Source organism: Rosa rugosa, chromosome 2, assembly GCF_958449725.1.
Source record: "Rosa rugosa chromosome 2, drRosRugo1.1, whole genome shotgun sequence".
NCBI classification, from domain to species: domain Eukaryota; kingdom Viridiplantae; phylum Streptophyta; class Magnoliopsida; order Rosales; family Rosaceae; genus Rosa; species Rosa rugosa.
Genome location: NC_084821.1, coordinates 15165589 through 15186105, shown reverse-complemented (window position 1 = coordinate 15186105; position 20517 = coordinate 15165589). Strand labels below are relative to the sequence as shown.

Here is a 20517-nt window from a genome sequence, read left to right as displayed (position 1 = left end):
TTCTGTTGAGAGTATCAATCCCACATTGGGAAAATGAGGACATTGTCTATAGGTTTATAAGAGTTTGGGTCACTCTATCCTTTGCCAATTGGTTTTGGATGTGAATCTCATATTACAAAGTCATACGGGCTCCACATCACCCAATATATGTTGCCCGCATGTATGGCTTGAAGATTTGCCACACGTGCGGGGGCGTGCTGAGAGTATCAATCCTACATAGAAAAATGGGGACCTAGTCTATAGGTTTATAAGGGTTTGAGCCACTCCATCCATTGACAATTGATTTTGGATGTGAGCCCCAGATTACTTTATATTTTCGTCAGTTCATATTGGGTTTAATTGCTTATGACTTTTTGTCAGTTCGTATTGGGTTTGCCAATGACAGTTTTTGCCGGTATAATTATTTCAGGAGGGTTACTCATTTAAGGGATAATTTTTTAGAGATTGTAAGAGATAAGTGAATCTGATAGCTAAAAATAAATACACAATTTTAAGTTGTTTTAATTTTAGTTTTTAGATCTACTTGTTTTTCACAATCTTTTAAAAATATCTCTTAGGTGAGCGAGTATTCCATATATATTTTTAAATTTGCTGATATATTTTCCATTATCACAATTCAACAGATAGGCAAAGCGGAGCAGTTGAGTTCGCTTTTTTTGAATGATCTTAAATACATTAATTTGTGCTTATATGTAATTAGAACTTGTCATACATTTTGATATTGCACCAACTAAAAATCATGGAATTGGAAAACTGTACCCTTCTTTTATCCTGGTTTGATTTGCATTTTGTTCTTTGTTTCTTTGGCATCTCAACATTTCATTAGATAGACAAATTATGAAAATTTCTTCATTTGGTTGGCAAAGACAATAAGTTTGTGAAAAAGTAGCTAGTATTCCTACTCTTGGAATGGTGATAACGAGCTCAATTGGATGGGACTACTAGCTGAAATCCTTATATTTGAAGTTTTGGATGCGGTTAGTGAATCTAATTTGATACTGAATTGATACACGACAACAAAAGTAGCATTTTAGTATAGAGTTATATTGCATTGATCACTGAAAGTTAGACGATTAATTTACCTCTCATGGTTATAATATAATATTTGAGACACTAAACCCTTCTATAGTTTATGATCCGGTTGATTTTGCCGGTTGATTTCGCTAGAACAACGATCATTCGACACTAATTCTTCACCTACACAATTAAGTACTTCTTAAAAACCCATCTCAAGATAACACAGAATCAAAAGCGGTTCGGACATTATGTAAGCAATTTTATTAAAATGGAGCCCAAATACCTCATTAGGGCCCAATTTCGGATTACTTTCATTGCGCGACTGCCCATGCTTTCCTATGGAGCTTAACCCAAAACCTAGCTCAAACGGGCTTTTAGAGCCACTCCTTTAAGACCAAGCGACGGCCCAATTTGGAGCCCAAAAAGAAATCAAAGGGAATTGGAAAAAGTAATAGCTCTGCTGTGACACCTGGATTGCCAAAAGCATTTTCAAAACAGCCTGTAGTTACGGGAACACAGATCAGAGAGGCACGCGTCGCCAGCAGCTGAGATCCCGTTCTACAAATCGACGGGCACGATTTCTCGATGAGAGAGTTGTGGATTTAAAAGCAGAATTTGAGGTGGGGTTTGAGGTCTAAATTTTGAACACAAGGGCGCGAGATCGGAGTGCCTTCTTCTTCCTCCCACCCCGAAATTTTCAAGGTCAGATTTTCTCTTCTAAACAAATTTACACGCTTTTCTTGCATTTCAACCAAGCATGCAAATCTATTATTCATCATCGTTGATCTGAAGTTCTCGCTGTGGAATTTCAGTTTTGGATTTCATTTTCGTTCTGGATTTTGTGGTTTCTGGGCTGAGTTTTGGTTTCAGATCGACTGCATTGTTAATTCTGCGATCATTTGTGAGGATATGAATCTGTAGTTTCTTTGGATTTGTGAGATAGCTTTCTGATTCGTTCAAGAACTTTTATTTTGTTGAATAATTTGATTAAATGTAAGTATTTGGGTCTTTATTCAACGTTTAATTATAGAAATTTCAGTGACAAAACAAAAGATTGGGAATTTTTTTTTTTTATCCAAAACATTTACAGAATCTGAAATTTGTTCCTGCATTTGTAATAGGTGCCGTTTCTTGTATGGGTTTTATTTGTTGTATATGATTCTTCCAATGATGTTTCGATGAATTATGTTTCTGAAAATACAATGTAATTATAAGTTCTATTGATTTGCTATAAATGATTGAGGAATCTGTTCAAGGTTTTTTAAACATACATGTGCAAATTAGATATGATAGTTATGCTTATGGTATTTTATGCATATTGGATGAATCGGTGTACGCCTTATATATGTGTATGCTTATGGTATTCATTTTCCCTCCTTTTTTAGTATTCATATTTCCCGTTATTCATCATTTTTTGTACTGTCGTGCAGTCGATACATCTCTAAGACTAGTAACACAAAATGGCCGAGGCTGAGGACATTCAACCACTTGTCTGTGACAATGGGACTGGGATGGTTAAGGTAAGGCATCAGGATACTTTATTTCCTTCTACTGAGCCTTTTCTGATGCATGTCTTACAAATTCCATTCCTAGTATATTGTGATTGTGATGCACTGGCAACTTTTAGGCTGGATTTGCTGGAGATGATGCTCCAAGGGCTGTCTTTCCTAGTATTGTTGGCCGCCCACGTCACACTGGTGTGATGGTTGGCATGGGTCAAAAGGATGCATATGTTGGAGACGAGGCTCAGTCTAAGCGTGGTATTTTGACCCTGAAATACCCCATTGAACATGGTATTGTGAGCAACTGGGATGATATGGAGAAAATTTGGCATCATACTTTCTACAATGAACTTCGTGTTGCCCCAGAAGAACATCCAGTTCTACTCACAGAAGCACCTCTGAACCCAAAGGCCAATCGTGAGAAAATGACCCAAATCATGTTTGAGACATTCAACACTCCTGCCATGTATGTCGCCATCCAGGCTGTTCTTTCCCTCTATGCCAGTGGTCGTACAACTGGTAAGCAATCTAAGTAATGTAGCATGTTGTGAATTTAATTTTGTGTTGGGCAGGGTTACTCCATGTTGAATGAATTTTACATACTAATATTGTTGTACAGTTTATTGGAGATGCTCTTAGTTTGCCTTTGGAATAGATTAATGTGCATATTGATTCAAGATAGTCATATAAGGTGATCCTAAGATACAGCAGGTGCAACTGTGGTTTGGAATCATTGGAGGAAAATGAAGTGGCCTATAGAAGTTTAGGTGGGGGATAGTTGAGTGATCCAAGTTCAAATCAATACGTTAGAGGCAAGGCACCTTTGAAAGCCTTAAGTCCCTTATTAATAGAAAAGGATGGGGTTGAGATGACAATAGCTTAAGGTAGATATATAGTGATGATGGCTGGTGAATGAACAGGCATGTTCTGGAATTGAAGAAAAGCTTGATTTAACTTTCGAAGCTTGAAGTTTCTTTTAGTGGAGCAAGGAAATTCCATCTACTTACTAGTTTCTTTGTCTTTTTTCTTATTTTCTGGGTGTACTTATTGTCAATTTTACTTCTGGAAATTCCATGCAGGTATTGTCCTGGACTCTGGAGATGGTGTCAGCCACACTGTTCCCATTTATGAGGGGTATGCTCTCCCACATGCCATTCTCCGTCTTGACTTAGCAGGTCGGGACCTCACTGATGCTCTTATGAAAATCTTGACTGAGCGTGGCTATTCCTTCACCACCACAGCTGAGCGAGAAATAGTCAGGGACATGAAGGAGAAGCTTGCATATCTTGCTCTCGACTATGAGCAGGAGCTTGAAACTTCTAAGACAAGTTCTTCAGTTGAGAAAAGCTATGAATTGCCTGATGGACAGGTGATCACCATCGGTGCTGAGCGATTCCGTTGCCCAGAAGTACTTTTCCAACCATCTATGATTGGAATGGAAGCTGCAGGCATTCATGAGACTACATACAACTCTATCATGAAGTGTGATGTCGATATCAGGAAGGATTTGTATGGAAACATTGTTCTCAGTGGTGGGTCTACCATGTTCCCTGGCATTGCTGACAGAATGAGCAAAGAAATCACGGCTTTGGCACCAAGCAGCATGAAAATCAAGGTTGTTGCTCCACCTGAGAGGAAGTACAGTGTCTGGATTGGTGGATCCATCCTCGCATCTCTAAGCACTTTCCAGCAGGTATGTCATTTCAGTATATATGAATCCGAATTGAATTTTCATATTACTATAAGAAGAGTTTGAGTATAGCTTATATTGTTTTTATCATTGCAAATATCACCTTTTTGTGATATTTGGTTAAGAACTCGTGCATTGAGAACTTTTATCAGTTTTTGTGTAAAACATAATTACAAATACCGAATTCTCTGACTAAGCTATTAGCAAAATGATGAGGATTTACTGCATCACAAAACTAATGGTGGATTATTTATATTTGGAACACAGATGTGGATCGCAAAGGCAGAGTATGATGAATCTGGTCCATCAATTGTACACAGGAAGTGTTTCTAGTGCTGCTGGATGGGAGCGGTGAGAGTGCGATGTCTAGTTTTAAGTATAGCAATTGCAGCTTGCAAGTTTTTCACTCTACCTTTGCTTGTCGCAACAATGAACTACGAGACGTGGAGGTTACAAGAGAGAGTTTTAACTCTTTTTAGTTGTTATTCTTCTGTATTAACTGTTGAACAGTATTATTAGCTCAATGCTAAGACAAAGCTCTCTGCAGTTTATAAATTTTTGGTTCTCCCACCTTTACTGATTGAAAACTAAAATGCCATATAAATCTTGAGGGCTTCTCTGATGATTTAATAAACTTTTCTTTTTCTGTCTTTTTGTAATTTTTTAGTGCGTTCTGTTTTTGTCTAAAATGTTTTAATTTTTAATTTTTGTATATGCTTTTAAGTTTATCTAATTTTAGGGTGAGGCACCCTGGTCAGTAGGCCTTATCTGTTCCGGAATGTTACTTTTTACAATCTTTTGAATATATCGGTGCATACACGATAACATTTCAACCTCTGTTGATTATTTCCCCAAGTATTACAGTGTTGGTTATTTGGTCAACGACCCCCAAGTGTTTGATATTTTTAAGACTTGTTGAGTTCATACAATAAATTAGATGTTGTTGTTGGTAAACTTGTCTATGAACTGGATTTTAATCCAGATGGGTTCTGTTGAACTAATTTGATAACATAATTTAGAGTGGATCCGTTGTTATTGGTTGGGTCTGATGTTGTTTTGGGTGTGGAGTTGACACTCCTGGTCATTGTGTGTTTTGGGAGTACGCGTCGCTACCGAGCACTTCCTCTGTTATTGCTCCTTTACTTCCAAGGTCCTTGCTGTCATATGTTTTTCTTTTCCCATCACCCGTGGGCCAGCTTCCTTTTTTGGGTAGTGCTTCAAGATTATGTTGAAAGAGCAAAGAAAAATATATAAGATTTGTCTTTAGGAGAAGAATTTTTTAAGAAACACTAATAGGAAAAACTAATAGAAAAGTTATAACAAAAGAAGGAGAAAAAAAAAAAAAAAAGGGAGGAGAAAATGCGGAAAGAGACAAAAAAAGAAAGAAAAAGAAAAAAAGAATAGGACTAGGAAGTAAAGAAAAGAAAATGATGCAAAAAAGGGAGAAAGATATGGGTTAATAACAAAAATAGAAAATTACATATAAGTGTCATTTTAAAATAGGGAAATGATGGAAAATGTCACTTTAGAGAGTGAAATGATAAAAAGATCATCTAGTTTCCCACTTGATAAAAATGTGCATTGTGAATTATTATTAATATTAATTTAGTCCATATGAATAATGAGGTCATGTTAAAAAAGGTCAGTTTTTAATTTTTTTGATTCCGATTCTGCCCTTAAGGTAATAAACCTTTATAACATTCCATTTCAAAATCTGTGAGCTCAAATTTTCTCTCTCCTTTGATCAGAAAGCTTCCGATTCGATTTGATCAGAGATTTCTTTCCCAGTTTCTTTCTTCGCCGCCCTCTCTACCGGCAGCTTCCGATTTCGCTTTGTGCCCCTGCGACGATCTGAAATCTCACTTTTGAGTGGTTTTGAGCTTCCGCAGCTCTCTTCTCTTTTTCTCGATCTCTGGCTTCGTCGGTCTTCGTCTTGATCACGTTACTGTCTTCTTCTTCTTCGTCGATTCAGTCGTTAGTTACAGTCTCTCTATTTCTTCGTCTCTATGGTTTTCTCTAATTTGATTGGTTAGCCTTCTCTCTGTGAATTTGTTCGTTTTGGTTTTTGCAGTGTATTTTTGTTGTTTTGTGTTAACTTCTATGTTCATGATGTTTTGTGCTATTGCGGTACTATATTTGTTCTATACTGTGATTCTTTTATCAGTGACATGGTCATTTACATTTATAATACTGCTGTTTTGTTCATGAATTATCATTTATTTTGCGAGTATGATGTTGTTCTTCTGTTCAGGCATTAACAGTGACTTTGGCAGTGATCGGTTTGTGTTATTCTGTTGATTCCTTAGAGCAAGTTCACCCGTTGGGTCACCAGGTCACCCACTATTCACTACTTTTTAGTGTTAATTTCACACTCTGGATCACGGGCACAGTGTATTTCGTGCCCTGGGTCATCTGGAGTCACTTTCTGGGTCACCATCGTGACCTGCAAAGTGCCCTGGTGACCTGGGTCACCATGAAAACTGTGCCCGTGACCCAGAGGGTGGAAATTAACACTAAAAAACAATGAATAGTGGGTGACCTGGTGACCCAACGGGTGAACTTGCTCTTAGTAGTGACATGGCCAGTTACATTTATAATATTGTTCTTTTGTTTAGGAATTATCAGTTACTTTGCTAGTAAGACGTTTAATATTGTTCTTCTGTTCAGGCATTAATAGTTACTTTGGCAATGACTTGTTTGTGTTGATTTCCTTAGTAGTGACATGGATAGTGATTTGTTTTATTTTTGTGCAGTTGTTATGGATACTAGCTATGTTGTCAACTTTATTTATTCTGGTGAAGCAGCGACAGTTCCATTGTTGCAGAATTGGTCGTTTCTTGACCTATGCGATTCCATACGCTCTCGTTTTCCGGATTTGATTCAAGGGAAGTTCATGTTGAGGTACATTATTCCTCCGGATTCTACTTCATGCTTTCTAGAGAGTGAAGTTGATATGAGAATGATTTTTAGGAATTTGGTACGTTACATTTCTGATTTTGTTGAAGTGTTTGTGACTGATTTGCCTTCGAGTAGTGAAAGTGTGGTGAGTAATATAGTGTGTGAGGGTTCTAATACCATGCTTGAGGAGAATGATTATTTGGGGTGTTATAGGGCAGAGACACCGAAGAGTTATATGACGAAAGGTTGGGAGAGTTATATTCATTCTGAAGGTCAAAAGTTTGAGGGTGGGGTTGTTGAGTTTAGGGATAAGCTGCGTAAGTATGCGATAGAAATTGGCTTTTCATATGAGTTTGTTAGAAATGACAAGGTTCGTGTTATTGTTCAGTGTTCTAAGAAACATTCTCAGGGCTTGGCTTGTGAAGGCTCATTTATGCAGGGCTAATGGTTTCTTTATGATTAAAAGGTTGGTTAATGTTCACACATGTCATGGTGTGATTCGTTTGCAGAAGAGTAAGATGATGGGATCCAAGGTTGCCAAGTCTATTGTGGTTGATAAGATTCATGCCAATCCAAACAAAAAGGCAATTGATATAGCTGATGAGATCAAGAGTGATTATGGTTTGGATGTTGCTTATCGTACAGTTTGGTATGGTACGGAGTTGGCAAAAACAATCCTACATGGTGATGAAGCTGATTCTTATGCTCAGTTATTTTGGTTCAGTGAGTGTGTTATGAAGTCAAACCCCGACTCTAGGATAGTGATTGAGTTTCATCGAGAAACACACAGATTTCAGCGTATGTTTGTTACCTATGGTGTATGGATGAAGGGTTTTCAATCTTGTAGATCTATTCTTTTTATTGATGCTACATTCATTACCAACAAGTACAAGAGGCAGATTATTTGCTGCATAGGCAAAGGACGCAAATCAAGGTTGAATCTAGTTTTGTATTTTTCTTGTTTCTCTATTTTCCTGCCATGTTCTGTTTTTTGTAATGTAAGTGACATGGTCAGTTCCATAGCTACTGACATGATCAGTTACATGTTTATTGATAGTGACATGTTCAGTGACTTAAATGTGCTGTGATTTGAATGACATGTCCCTGGCTATGTCACTGTCAAGTAATATGCAGTTATGTCAGCGACATGGTAAGTGACATTTACAGTTACATCTTTTTTTTTTTTTTTTTTTTTTTTTTTTTTTTCAGTTTTAGGTTTGTATCCAGTTGCTTATGCTATTGTGGATTCTGAAAATGAGAGTAATTGGAGATTTTTTCTTGAGATTTTGGCTGAAGAGTTGGCAAAACACCCTATGAGGAGGGTGACGTTCATTTCTGATTGTCATGTTGGGCTTGTTAGTGCTTTCCCTAGAGTGTTTCCTAATAATCCACATGGGTTTTGTTTTAGACACCTGATGTCTAACCTTTTTGACAAATTTCCATCTGGTTCTTACCTCAAGGATCGGATTCCTAACTTGTTTATGTGTTGTGCTTATTCTCGCACACCAGAGATGTATGAGTTCAACATAGAAATCTTGAGGAGTGAAGGCGGTGACATAGTTGCTCAATTTCTGGAGGATCTTCCGAAGGAGAACTGGTGTATGGCTTACTTTAATGGCGAAAGATTTGGTGAAATGACAAATAACTTGGCTGAGTCTTTCAACAATTGGGTGTTGCCTTTGAAGAGTCTTCCTATTCTTGATATTAATGATGGGATTAGAGTGAAGTCCATGGCTTCAATTGCTGCTCGGAAGGAGGATGCGCAGGAATGGTCCTCTGAGTTGTGCCCGGCAATTGAAAAGAAGCTGAAGGAGAATTTGGAAGTCGAAAGACATTGGAGAGTGAGCAGGTCTGATACCTATGTGTATGAAGTTCACTGCCAGAAGTACAATAGCATGGTAAATTTGGAAACTCGCTTTTGTTCGTGTGGAGAATGGCAGCTGTACGGCTTCCCATGTTCCCATGCCCTTGTAGTGATCAAACAACATGGTTCTTCCCCGTATTCGTATGTCAATGAGCTGTACAAGGTGGAGAAATATCGAGAAACTTATTCTTTCTCAATTAATCCTCTTCCCTCTATTTCAAAGCCAGTGAGTGATTTTGGTAGAGATGTGGTGATATTGCAGCCGCCTTTGACTAGAAGACCACCGAGAAGGCCTTGAAAGAAGAGGTTCAGAAAAAGGAGCGAGAAAACCAGGGTGATCAAGTGTGGTAGGTGCGGAAAATGTGATGGTCACAACAGAAAGAGTTGTACAGCTCCGATATAGGTTCAACTCTGCCTACATGCCTTTAACAGTGACATAGACAGTGACATAGCAAGTGACTCCAATACAGTTTGAAATTTTGTTTTGATTTTTCATTTTTTTTCAATAAATGATAAGAAGTGCTTGTAAGGTACTTACTCATTGGATTTTTTTTTTTTGACTATGAGACAGTGTATCTTCTTCCTTCTTTTATAAATCATTCAGTATTCTTTGTGTCTACAATTTTTAACAGTTACATGTACAGTGACATAATCATTTTTTTTAGATTTACATTGACTTGTCCATTGATATTAGTTTTTAGTCATATTGGCAGTGACTTGTAGTTGGATGGCTACATATTGATTTGGTCATTGGCAGCGGAACGTTGCCGTTGAGGTGCAGCGACACGCTGCAAATTATAAAAAATAAAAAAAGAAGTATCCCCAAAAAATTTGGTTGGTTAATGGGCAGCGGCACGCTGCAAACTAAAATAGAAATATCATTTTGGCTATGACTTCTCTAGTGACTTAGAGTTTTAAAGTTTCTTGGCCAGTAACTTAACTTGAATTTTACAGTGACTTGGTCAGTTACTTGAGTTTTACAGTAACTTGCATAGTGACTTGGCCTATGAATTTTAAGTTTTCCTGTTACTTGTCCAGTGACTTAAGCAGTTACATAAGTCTTACAGTAGTGACTTGGCCTATGAATTCAGAAGATGCATTAAACTTGAATAAAAAGATCCATACAAGTCATGTTTCATTAATTAAAATTCTGAATTCTGAACTATACAGCAAATTTCTAAAATTCTGAACTAAACAAACAAATTTCTAAAATTCTTAATTTGCCGAGTTCCAGCTCCGTCTATGTTCGGCAAATTTTTTGAATATTTGAGCTTTGAATTTCAGCATCTGAGCTTTGGTGACTTTGTTTGACATTTTATCCTCTTTCGCCATTCTGTCCAAGTAATATATTACAAAAGGTCCGCAATCTAATCCGTTGGCAAATAAAAATTTCAAGTTAATGATTTTGATAAACTAAGTAACAGCAAAGTTATCATTTTAAATTTTTGAATATAGACTTACAATCCTTCCTCTTGTTGGGGGCAGATTCTGGCGTGGTTCAAAGGGATCCTTCCACCCTCATAATTTTCCTTTATCCAACTTATTGTTTTTATCTCATCATCGCTCAAAATACTTTCAACCATCTTCAATTTTGTGTGAGTGCTTTGATTCTTGTCAAATTGCATTCTGCAGCCTTGACGCAGCATATCGTCTGCTTGATCTTTGACTGCTCTCATCCACAGCTCGACCATTTCAACCTGTATTTTTCAACAGACCAACATTATGAGCATAATGCGTTTTCTTTGAATTAATTATATAGATAAAAGGAAGTGACATTGCCAGTGACCTCGCCTGCCAGTGAATGTCACTGGTTATGTCTCTGTTCAGTACATGTCAGTGAGTGATAGTTACATGGTCAGTAAGAAGTTTCTTACCAATTTTTTAATATTTTTGAAGCACTCCCCTGTTCCTGCTCTTCTTGGTTTCATTGAATCAAAATGCAGCCATTGCGGTACGTCCTTGTCGAAGACCAAGAGTGTGTGGTGAAATTCTTCATTATGGGTAATTGGGAAGAAAAGCATGCTGCATTTCCCCAGGTTTTGGAACAGTGGCTCACACAAGTATTGATGCAGGTTTCTCACTGTTAAATGTATTGTCAAATACTATTAAAAAAAAAAAAAAACAAAACAGAGAACGAGTTATAAATAAACAAAGAATGAGAGATAAGCATTCAATGTTTATAGAAAGTGCTCGTCATACTGACCCAACACATGTTATGCATAAAAGCTGATCTTCCCAAACTTTGTGAATTTTCATTTTGCAATTCATCCTTCAACACTTCTCCATAGCAAGCAATCCAGTTGTTTGCTATTGATTGACCGTTGATGAACATTTTGACATTCGCCCTTGTGATTTCGCTTCCAGGCTTTTTTCCCTCCCAGAATAATACCCTGCATAATATAGAACAGTATTAGTCCAGTGACTTAGCGAGTGACTTTCACTTGCCAATGATCTGGCCAGTGACTTGGCCAGTCACTAACTAAACCAGCTACATGGCTAGTGAAGTTACTAGCCGGTGAGCTGTAACATGAAACATTACATTTGTTCTGCCTTGTTCCAGTACTTCTCTAATTTTCTTTTAGTTGGGCTGTCAAGTAGCTTGTACAGTTGTAGCTTTTGCCAATCTATCACTTCAATTTCATTTTTCTCTGTTTCTTCCTCGTCATCCACATGAATCGTCAAATCATGTATCACTTCCTCCTCTGGTTGCTGTTCAGCTGTCTGTCCTTTTTTCTTTTTCACTGCTGTGATTCTGGTCATTTTTGCCCTCTGCCTTTTGTCTTTCACCTCGTCCCACCAGAAAATATCTTCTTTTTTTTTCACTCTCTCCTTTCTCTTCATCCTAACTACATAAGAATAGAGGCCAATAGATTCTGAGTTCTGCCCTGATATGTCCTCTAAAATTGGCATAGTGAACTCAGCTCTTGTCATCTGTTCCGTAGGAGAAATGTAATTGATTGGTTCAATGTCAAAAACAGGCTGAACCTCTGGTGATATAATGATCTGATACTTCTGCGGCTCTGGTTGCATATCTTCCAAACTGACTTTTCGTGGAGGTGTAGATCGTAACGCGGCCGCAGGTGGAAACTCAAACAATGCATTAATCCAAGCAGTATTTGGTGTGCAAGCATCTTCTATTGTTCCCAATTTAACCTCAGGAGAGGTTGGTGAATGAATTTGTGCAGCTGCTTGGGCAAGGCATTGAAGTGGTGACTGATGTCCTCGGTCAGTTGAGTGTGGTGCAGCAGATGTCATCTCAGATGCGCTTGTTGTGGAGTAGGTAGGTTGTGATTGAGTCCCCTGAATACCACCTTGAGATTTCGTGTTTTTAGAGTTCTTGCTGTCAGTTGGCTTGTCCTGAGGGGCCTTTGATTTTGGCGGAGGGAAACTAGGCGGTGGGGGAGGAGGAGTTGAGTCGTTTTCATCACCTGGACGTGTTATTGGCGACTCATACTTCTCAGTTAGTGCCATCACTATGCCCTCCAATTTCTTTACTCTTGAATTCAAGGAGGCTTTCTCAATTTTCAGCACCTCATTTTCCAATAACACATCCTCCTTCTCTTCGTTTATTCTGCCAATTTCCTATTCTTTCTCGTCAACTTCTTTTTTCAAAGCACTTAGCTCTTCTTCCATTCTCTCCAGCTTTCTCTGTAATTTGTTCTTCTATTCATCGTTCTTCCTTATGTCTATCTCCATCTTCTCATTGTTAATGTGGCCAGCTTTCTTTTCTCTTGTTTCCAGTTCTTTCTCCAATTTCCTTATTTTTTCTTCCAGGCCCTTTTTCTCTATTTCCACATCTCTTAGCTCTTCTTCCTTTTTCTGAAGATTTGTCTCTAATTCTTTCTTCTGTATATCATTCCATGTAGTCTCCTTCTCCATGTTTCCACTGGTTCTCTTTTCAACATTTTCTTCTTGCCCATCATTATGTTTTTCTTGAGTTTCTGTATCTGTATTAGACTCGATTTCATCTTCCTCTGCATCTTCTTTAACTTTATTAAAGATTTTCTGAAACAAAATTACAAAAACTTGTCAGTGACATGGGAAGTTACATGCACTGTGACATGACCATATAACAGTAACATGGGCAGTGATATAGTCAATGACTTGCTCAGTGACCTGACCAGTTGGAACGCTACAACAATAACATTGAACATGATAGTGACATAAATAATGACAAGATCAGTGACAAGACCAGTGACCTAGTTTTTCTACATCAAATTAACATACCTTCAACTTCCCCATTGCGTTGAAATCCCTTTTTTTTCTATCAGGGTCTTTAATTGCCACTTTCTGATTCCGTGATTTTCGGTTTCCCTTCCAGCGATTGGCGACACTACACCCGTCTTGTGGCAAAACCAGTACTATTTGGAAAATAAAAAATTAAAATAGAGAACTAGTTATTTTTTAAACAGCTGCTTAAGAATATGAATATCACACTCTTCTGCTCACAGAAGGTATGTGAGAGCAAGGGGATAAATATTCTGGTATGTGATAGTAGGGAATCCAAATTGCAATTAAAATTGGTTTTTAGCCTACCACGGGAGACGCTCTATGCCATATTTACATTATTATCTTCGTAAAAGCACCGGTTGAAGGCATGCAAGATTTCCGAGATAGCGCATTAACTCTATCCATGAGTTCTGCATTAATCTCGACCTTCCAACTGCCATTAATCTCATGCCATACGTGAGATTGATAGTCTTACACCAGGTAAGTTTCCTCAGATTGGTCTTCCGTGCACCTTCATTTGTGGCTCTTTCACATAGGTAAATACATAAACAATGACATTGCCAGTGACATAAACTTAACAGTAACATAAACAGTGACTTGGCCAGTGACCTGACCAATGACATGACACTGATCTAGTTTTTGTACTCACAACAGCATGCGTAGTTATTTATGGGACAGCAAAATGATGGATACACAAATTTTTAACAAGGTACGGGAATTTACCATCACCAATATCACGCAACCTGCCATGTTTTGGAACTCTTTTGCCTTTCTTTTAATTGATTTTTTAAGGAAGTCGTCAACGTCCTTTGCCCATCTATATTTTCCCAGACTTTCCACCTCTTCACAGACTCTTACATAGTCCCAAGATATTGTTCCTCCAGAGTTTGGGAACAGGAGTTTGATGAAAAGGTTCAAGAGTACTAATACGGCAACATTTCTGTTCCGTTTCTTTTTTTCTTCCCCTGTTTCTGGAGTTTCTGCCAATGCCTTCTTCAAAGCTTGCTCCGCACCCGCCTTGTTGATCCTCTTCTTTTTGTCAAAGTATTTAGTCATGAACTCAGAGCTGTATGCCCCTTCTTTGGTCTTTGGTATTGATAACCCGTATCTCGGCACACCTAAAATCATAGATATATCACTTGTTGACATTTTGAATTTCATGTTCCCAAACACAAGAAGGTTTGTGTTGCTGTCGTATGCTTGTAGCAGAAGTGTGATTAAATCATCTGATTTCTTTGCATCCTTTTCTTTAATTGAACCTCCATGGAATGCATCTATCAGTGTTGCAAATGGTATTTTGTGCAGCAGCTCTAAAGTCCCTTCAGTCAGCTTTTTTTTTTTTTTTTTTTTTTCTGAAATTGTTTTTAGAAAAGCAACCATTGTGCAACGATACTGCACATAACCCTCTTTTACATATCTTTTCCTTTTCCCTGGGACGTTTTCCTCTTCATCATATTTTGTATCTTCTCCATCGTCAGTTTGTTCCTTCTTCTTTCTACTCTTTTTTTTTGTCTTCCTTTTATCCATTTTCTTCTTCTTCTTGGCACGAACTTCTTCTTCATCTTCAGTTTCTTCTTTTCTGCTTTCAAGTTTTCTTCTTTTTATCCTTCTTTTTTTTCTTACCGCGGACTTGTTTTTCATCAGATTCCTCTTCATCTTCAGTTGTTTCTTCTTCATCTTCAGTTGTTTCCTCTTCATCTTCAGTTGTTTCTTCTTCATCTTCAGTTGATTCTTCTTCCTTGTTTCTTCTTTTCTCCTTTCCAGTTTTCTTCTTTTTATCATTCTTCTTCTTCTTCTTACAACAGACTTGTTTTTCATCAGATTCTTCTTCATCTTCAGTTGTTTGCTTTTTTTTTTTCTCTCTTTTGCTTTCTTCCATTTTATCTGTTTCAACTTTTCCCCAATTTTTTCTTCTAGACTTTGTTCTTCAGATTGTTCTTCTTCGGATTCGTCTCTTTGTTTTCTTTTTTGTTGTCCCATTTTCTCGAACTTTTATAAAAATCCTGTAAACAGTTAAGAAAATGAGAAGTCAATAGTGATTTTGATAGTTACATAATCAGTGACATAGTTACTCACATGTTAATGACAGTGACATGAACAATGACTTGGCCAGTGACTTGATCATAGCCAGTGACTAGTGCAGCGACATGGGCAGTTACAAAGACATTGAAGAATGACAAAACGCTGAAATGTTCTCGCATCAGATTCCACATGTAATTCAAACAAAACTCACATGGACAACTACATTGACAGTGACTTGGCCAGTGACTTCACTTGGGCTGCTACACATGGCCAGCTACACTAACAATGACTTGCCCAGCGACTTCACTTGTCCAGCTACATGGACAGTGACTTGAACAGCTACATAGACAGTAGCTAAGCACATAAATTTCTTTCAAAAGATCATTGCAAACAAAATTATATATAGTAAAGCAATCCAAAAACTACATAACATGTACTTAAGAAGCTCTCCAAAAACTGTATAACATGTACTGAAGGAGCTCTCCAACTTGTCCTATTCCCTAAACATATTTCTACAATTCGTTGTGTGTTGAGTTCCAACTATGCCTACTTTCTACAAATGACTTTACAACATTAGCTCTAAATTTCAAAATATCATCCTTTGTTAGTTTGCTTTGAACTGTCTCCCTTTTCGAAATTTTTTCCATGTTGTACATCACAAAAAGCCCGCAATACAATCTGTTCGTCACATAAAAATTGAAGTCAATGAATTTGAACTTTATAATGATATATCGAAATTTTTAAACGGGTGTGTACTTACGAGTCTTGTTGAGGGCAGGTTTTGATGTCTTCCACTTTCATTTTTCCATTATAGTTATCCCTGATCCATTTTATGCTTTCTATCTCATTTTCAGTCAGTGGAACTTCGATTAGTTTCAATTCTTCTTCTGAGCTGTTCTTTTCATCGAATTTCATTCTGCATCCTTGCTCTAGCATGTCATCTGCTTGGTCTTTGACTGCTGTCATCCAAAACTCTACCATTTCAATCTGCATTTCCAATATCACAGCCAAATCAATAATATGCTCTTTCTTTAAATTAAATATAAAAAAATTAGTATGACGCAAGAGTTCCATACCATTTTTTTGACATTTTGAAAGCAACTTCCAGTTAATGGTTTTTTCGGTTTCTTTGAATCACAGTGGAACCAGTTCTTTAAACTCTTGTCAAAAATCAGCAGTGTATGATGAAATCCGGATTCATGTGAAATTGGGAAGAATATATAGTTTGACCTTACCAGATTCTGGAACAGTGGTTCGCAGAGGTATAGATGTACGAAATATACTGTTAAATTTTCTGCAGAATGCTGTTTCAAAGAAAAACATAACAGAAGACAAGTTATTATCAATAACAAATGATTTGATTTGAATGTAGATTAATCGTTCCAATACTTACCCAACATAAGGGATGCATAAAAGATGGCACCTCCAGACCTTGTGATTCTTTGTCTGATAGTTGATCAGTCAACAGAATCTCATAGCATTCTATGCAGTTGCTTGCTATAGGTTCATCCATTATCATGTCCTTTAGATCCTGTCTGGATACCTCCGCTCCATAGCGCCTGCCTACCCATAGGAACACTCTGTACAGAATGAATAGTATAACTAACATGTATTGTGATATGTAGTTACTTTAACAATGATATGGCCAGTGACTTCACTTGCCCAGCTACTTAGCCAGTTACTTTGCCAGCTACATGGACAGTTACATGGCCAGTTACTTCAGATGGCCAGCTACATGGACAATTACATGTACAGTGAGCCAGCTACATGGACAATTACATGTACAGTGACTTCACATGGTCAACTACATTGACAGTTACACGGCCAGTGACTTCGCCAGCTACATGAACAATTACTTGGCTAGCGACTTCACATGGCCAGTTACTTAGCTAGTTACATGAACAATGACTTGGCCAGTTACAATAAATTTTAAATAGAATTTTAACTTAATTAAATTATTACCCTGATAGTGCATTTTGCCAATATCTCTGCACTCTCCTCTTGATGTCCTGGTCCATATAATTGTAGACTTTGCTCTTCTCCCAGTCTACGACCTCAGGAGGGAGCTGTTTTTCTTCTGGCTCTTCATTGATGTGTGCTTGTTCCTCAACATCCATCTCTTTTATCGCGTCCAGAACGTCCTCTGGTAAACCGTCCAAATTCTGTTGTGCTAGCATCTCTTCTAGCTTTTTACGTTCCGCAAGTTGCAGTGAGGCCTTCTTCTCTTTTTCTTTTTCTTCCTTTTCAGCAGCTCTCAATCTCTCTTGCTTCTCCTTTGCTTTTTTCTCTCATTTTGCTTTCACATCCCCCCACCAGTAAATGTTGTCCTTCTTCTGTGTTCTTTTCCTATTCTTTAATCTCACAACATATGAGTAGAGACCCATTGATGATACAGTTTCACCGGAATGTTTCTCTGTAATGTGCATTGTTAACTAGCCCTTTTTGTTCTCTTCTGGTGTCTTCTGCTCTTTCTCTATGCTCAACGTACGAAGTGGAGTGGCATGCACAGCTAAATGAGTTTTCACTATCTGAAACATGTCAGGTTGTCTTTCCATTATTTCTTCAACTGTGAGCATGCGGACTGTGGGGCTCTGGAACAGTGAGTCCTTGTGTGATGGAGGTGTCGATTGAGTTTCTTTTGGCACTGTGCAGTGAGATGGAGATTGAGCTGCTGCGACTGCAGATTCTTCGACTGTCAAGATCTCTTGGGACTGACCTTCCTCAATAGTTGATTGATCTTTCTTTTCTGTGTTTTCAATAGCGTTAGATGCAGCTGCATTTGATTCATTTTTTTCTTCTGTTAAGTTAGGTGGTGGGGAGCTATGCTGTCGAGCTGTTGTTGAGGTGTGAGTCTTTGGGCTCAACATCTGCTCCAATTTCTTCAATTTTGCCTCTAACTCCTTCACCGATGATGCAAGGCACAAATTCTCTGTCACAAGTGCAGCATTTCGTTCCTCTAGATTCTCCATGTCCTTCCCGAAATTCGTTAGTTCCTGTTCCTTGTCCTTCAATTTTTTCTGCAAATTATCTTTCTGAAGCTGTTTCTCCCATTTGTTTTTTTTTTTTTTTTTTTTTTTCTGAAGTTGTTTTCTGTTCAGGCACCTCAACTTCTAGGTTATCTTCTTCATTTTCAGAATTCTGATCATCATCTCCTTTTTCCTCTCCTTCCGGAGCTGTCTTTGCTTCATCTGATCTATTCTCCTCTTCCTCGGATTTTGATTCCTCTCGATCCTCCTTCAGCTTTTCGAAGATTTTCTGAAAGAAACATGTTCCATATGTCAGTGACATGCATGCTATGTGACATAACCAATGACATGTTTACAACAGTTATGAAGGCCAGTGACATGAAGTGTGACTTGGCCATTGACATTCAGTGTGACAGTAACTTAATCAGTAACTCTTAACCAACATAATTACTTAGCCAGTGACAACTTCATTGACAGAGAACAACTTACAATTAGTTTTTTCAAGCTGTTAAAGCTTGTCCAATTCTGTATCAGCCTCTCGATGTCCCATTTTCTAATCTCATGCTCTTCCTTCTCCCTTCCAGATATTGGCTTGATTTTTCCAGTCTTTTGATAGAACCAATACTGCATGCACACAAAAAAACAAAATTAGTCATAACAACTTAGTCAGTGACATGCAGTTTGACTTGATCAGTTACTTGACCAGTGACATTTCAGTATGACAGTAACTTACCAGTATTATTAGAACGCAGCCCCCCCCGTATTATGACTTGATACACATTTACGCAAGCGTACGTATCATTGTCAAAATAGGGAAATATTATGCCCAAAGTTATCGTACCACGGGGATTAGTGGCTAACCCACAATCCTTGGGTAATCGGAAATAAAGACACTTAGCAAACAAAATAAAAAGAAAAAGAAAAAATAAATAAATAAAAATGCCACTCTAAGGCACCAAGCATTAGCAATGCTCGGCTTTGGTTTGCACAGAAGCCTAATCAAAACTAAGACCTAGTGATGACTATTTACAATGAAGTAGGAAATGTCACCAAAAATGTAATTTGCATTTCTAACAACTAAAGTGCAAGAATTTAAATAGAGGAGACTTTAATTAACAACTAAATTAAATAAAGCAAAGAAAAGTAAGAAATGATATAGATATGGGATTGGTAGTTAGGGATGATTGCTAACCCTAATTCAATGCTCTAGATGCTAATTTGATTTACGTGCAATTTATTAAATATGGTAGAAGCCGTACCCAAGGCTTTTCAAGGCTCAAGGGCCGAAATTCCCTTTCATGGTATTCCTACTCCGGTTCAAAGGCCGTAGGAACTCACTTGACATGAATTAGAGCCGGTTCAAGGGTCACTAATTCACATCAAGAGGCCTAGAGTTCGAGGAATTAGGCAACCAAGCTCACCATAATTGCGATCAAGCTAATCATGTAGTGAACCATGCTTGTACTTCCCACGAATATTAAAGCGGGGTTCTAGCTCTAAAATCTAAGGATGTCATCCCATAAATTTTAATCTAGACTTATTAAAACACATTTCCAAGAGTTGACAATTCCTAAGCATACATTCTAATCAATTATGACAAAACACAAGCATCCAATAATTAACAAATTTCATATATAAATTAAATTAAGCATTCATTACATCAAATTTGGGCTAGGGCACACAACCCTAACCCCCAACAAATAAATTACTCACACCCATAATCATAGACATAAAAATTACAAAATTCAAATAGAAAAGAGTAGAGAAGTGTAAGCGAAAACAAAGGTAGCCACAATTAGCTAGGAAGCTAATATGACTTCCTTTGGATTACAACTCTCACAAATACCTAAAGCTTGAATCTTGTAGCTCTTGATGTCTCCTTGAAGCTTGTGTGAGAAATTCCTTTAAATCTCCAAAAGAAAATATAAAGAGGAGAGGAAAGAGAGCAGCCCTCTGTTTTGGTGCGGCTACTGTAGGTTGGGTTCTCTGCCCTCCAAACAGCAAAATGAATCAATATATATGGCTGGATTCGTAGGGTCTTGTTTGTGGGTAGAGTAAGTGTATGAAACGGGGTCGTTTGGTTTGCTCCTAAAGAGAGAGAGGCGTGAAAAAAAGAATTGGCTGGCTGTGATTTTTGAAAAAAAATGGATAAGGTTCTGGGCACGTGCTCACCAATAGGTGAATTGCTTGATTGCAAGGCATGTGTCCATCCACAGATTGATACCAACAAGCATAATTGAAAATGCTTTCTGATCATGCTTTTTTTCTTTTAATTAAACAAATATTTAATTAAATAAATGTTTAATTTTCTTCTAGAATTTTTGCACA

At 37.7% G+C, this 20517-nt stretch overlaps 2 protein-coding genes and 1 long non-coding RNA gene across 3 annotated transcripts; 1 reads left to right on the top strand and 2 right to left on the bottom strand.

Moving 5' to 3' along the window:
- The first annotated feature begins 1519 nt into the window (after nt 1-1519).
- Nucleotides 1520-4859, top strand: LOC133731769 (actin-like). Its single transcript, XM_062159177.1, has 5 exons — nt 1520-1719; nt 2448-2537; nt 2645-3038; nt 3599-4212; nt 4477-4859. The coding sequence occupies exons 2-5, from the start codon at nt 2478-2480 to the stop codon at nt 4540-4542; spliced, it is 1134 nt and encodes a 377-aa protein (XP_062015161.1). The 5' UTR covers nt 1520-1719; nt 2448-2477; the 3' UTR covers nt 4543-4859.
- Nucleotides 4860-12634: 7775 nt separating this feature from the next.
- LOC133730418 (uncharacterized) lies at nt 12635-18245 on the bottom strand. Its single transcript, XM_062158013.1, has 8 exons — nt 17186-18245; nt 16617-16803; nt 16300-16527; nt 15984-16252; nt 15774-15901; nt 14035-14319; nt 13199-13332; nt 12635-12976 (listed from the first exon to the last, which is right to left on the bottom strand). The coding sequence occupies exons 1-8, from the start codon at nt 17398-17400 to the stop codon at nt 12635-12637; spliced, it is 1788 nt and encodes a 595-aa protein (XP_062013997.1). The 5' UTR covers nt 17401-18245.
- A 126-nt stretch (nt 18246-18371) lies between these two features.
- Nucleotides 18372-20164, bottom strand: LOC133731579 (uncharacterized). The gene is made up of 3 exons (XR_009856722.1): nt 20036-20164; nt 18679-18813; nt 18372-18478 (listed from the first exon to the last, which is right to left on the bottom strand). It is a non-coding gene; the product is annotated as an uncharacterized LOC133731579 (long non-coding RNA).
- Nucleotides 20165-20517: the final 353 nt, after the last annotated feature.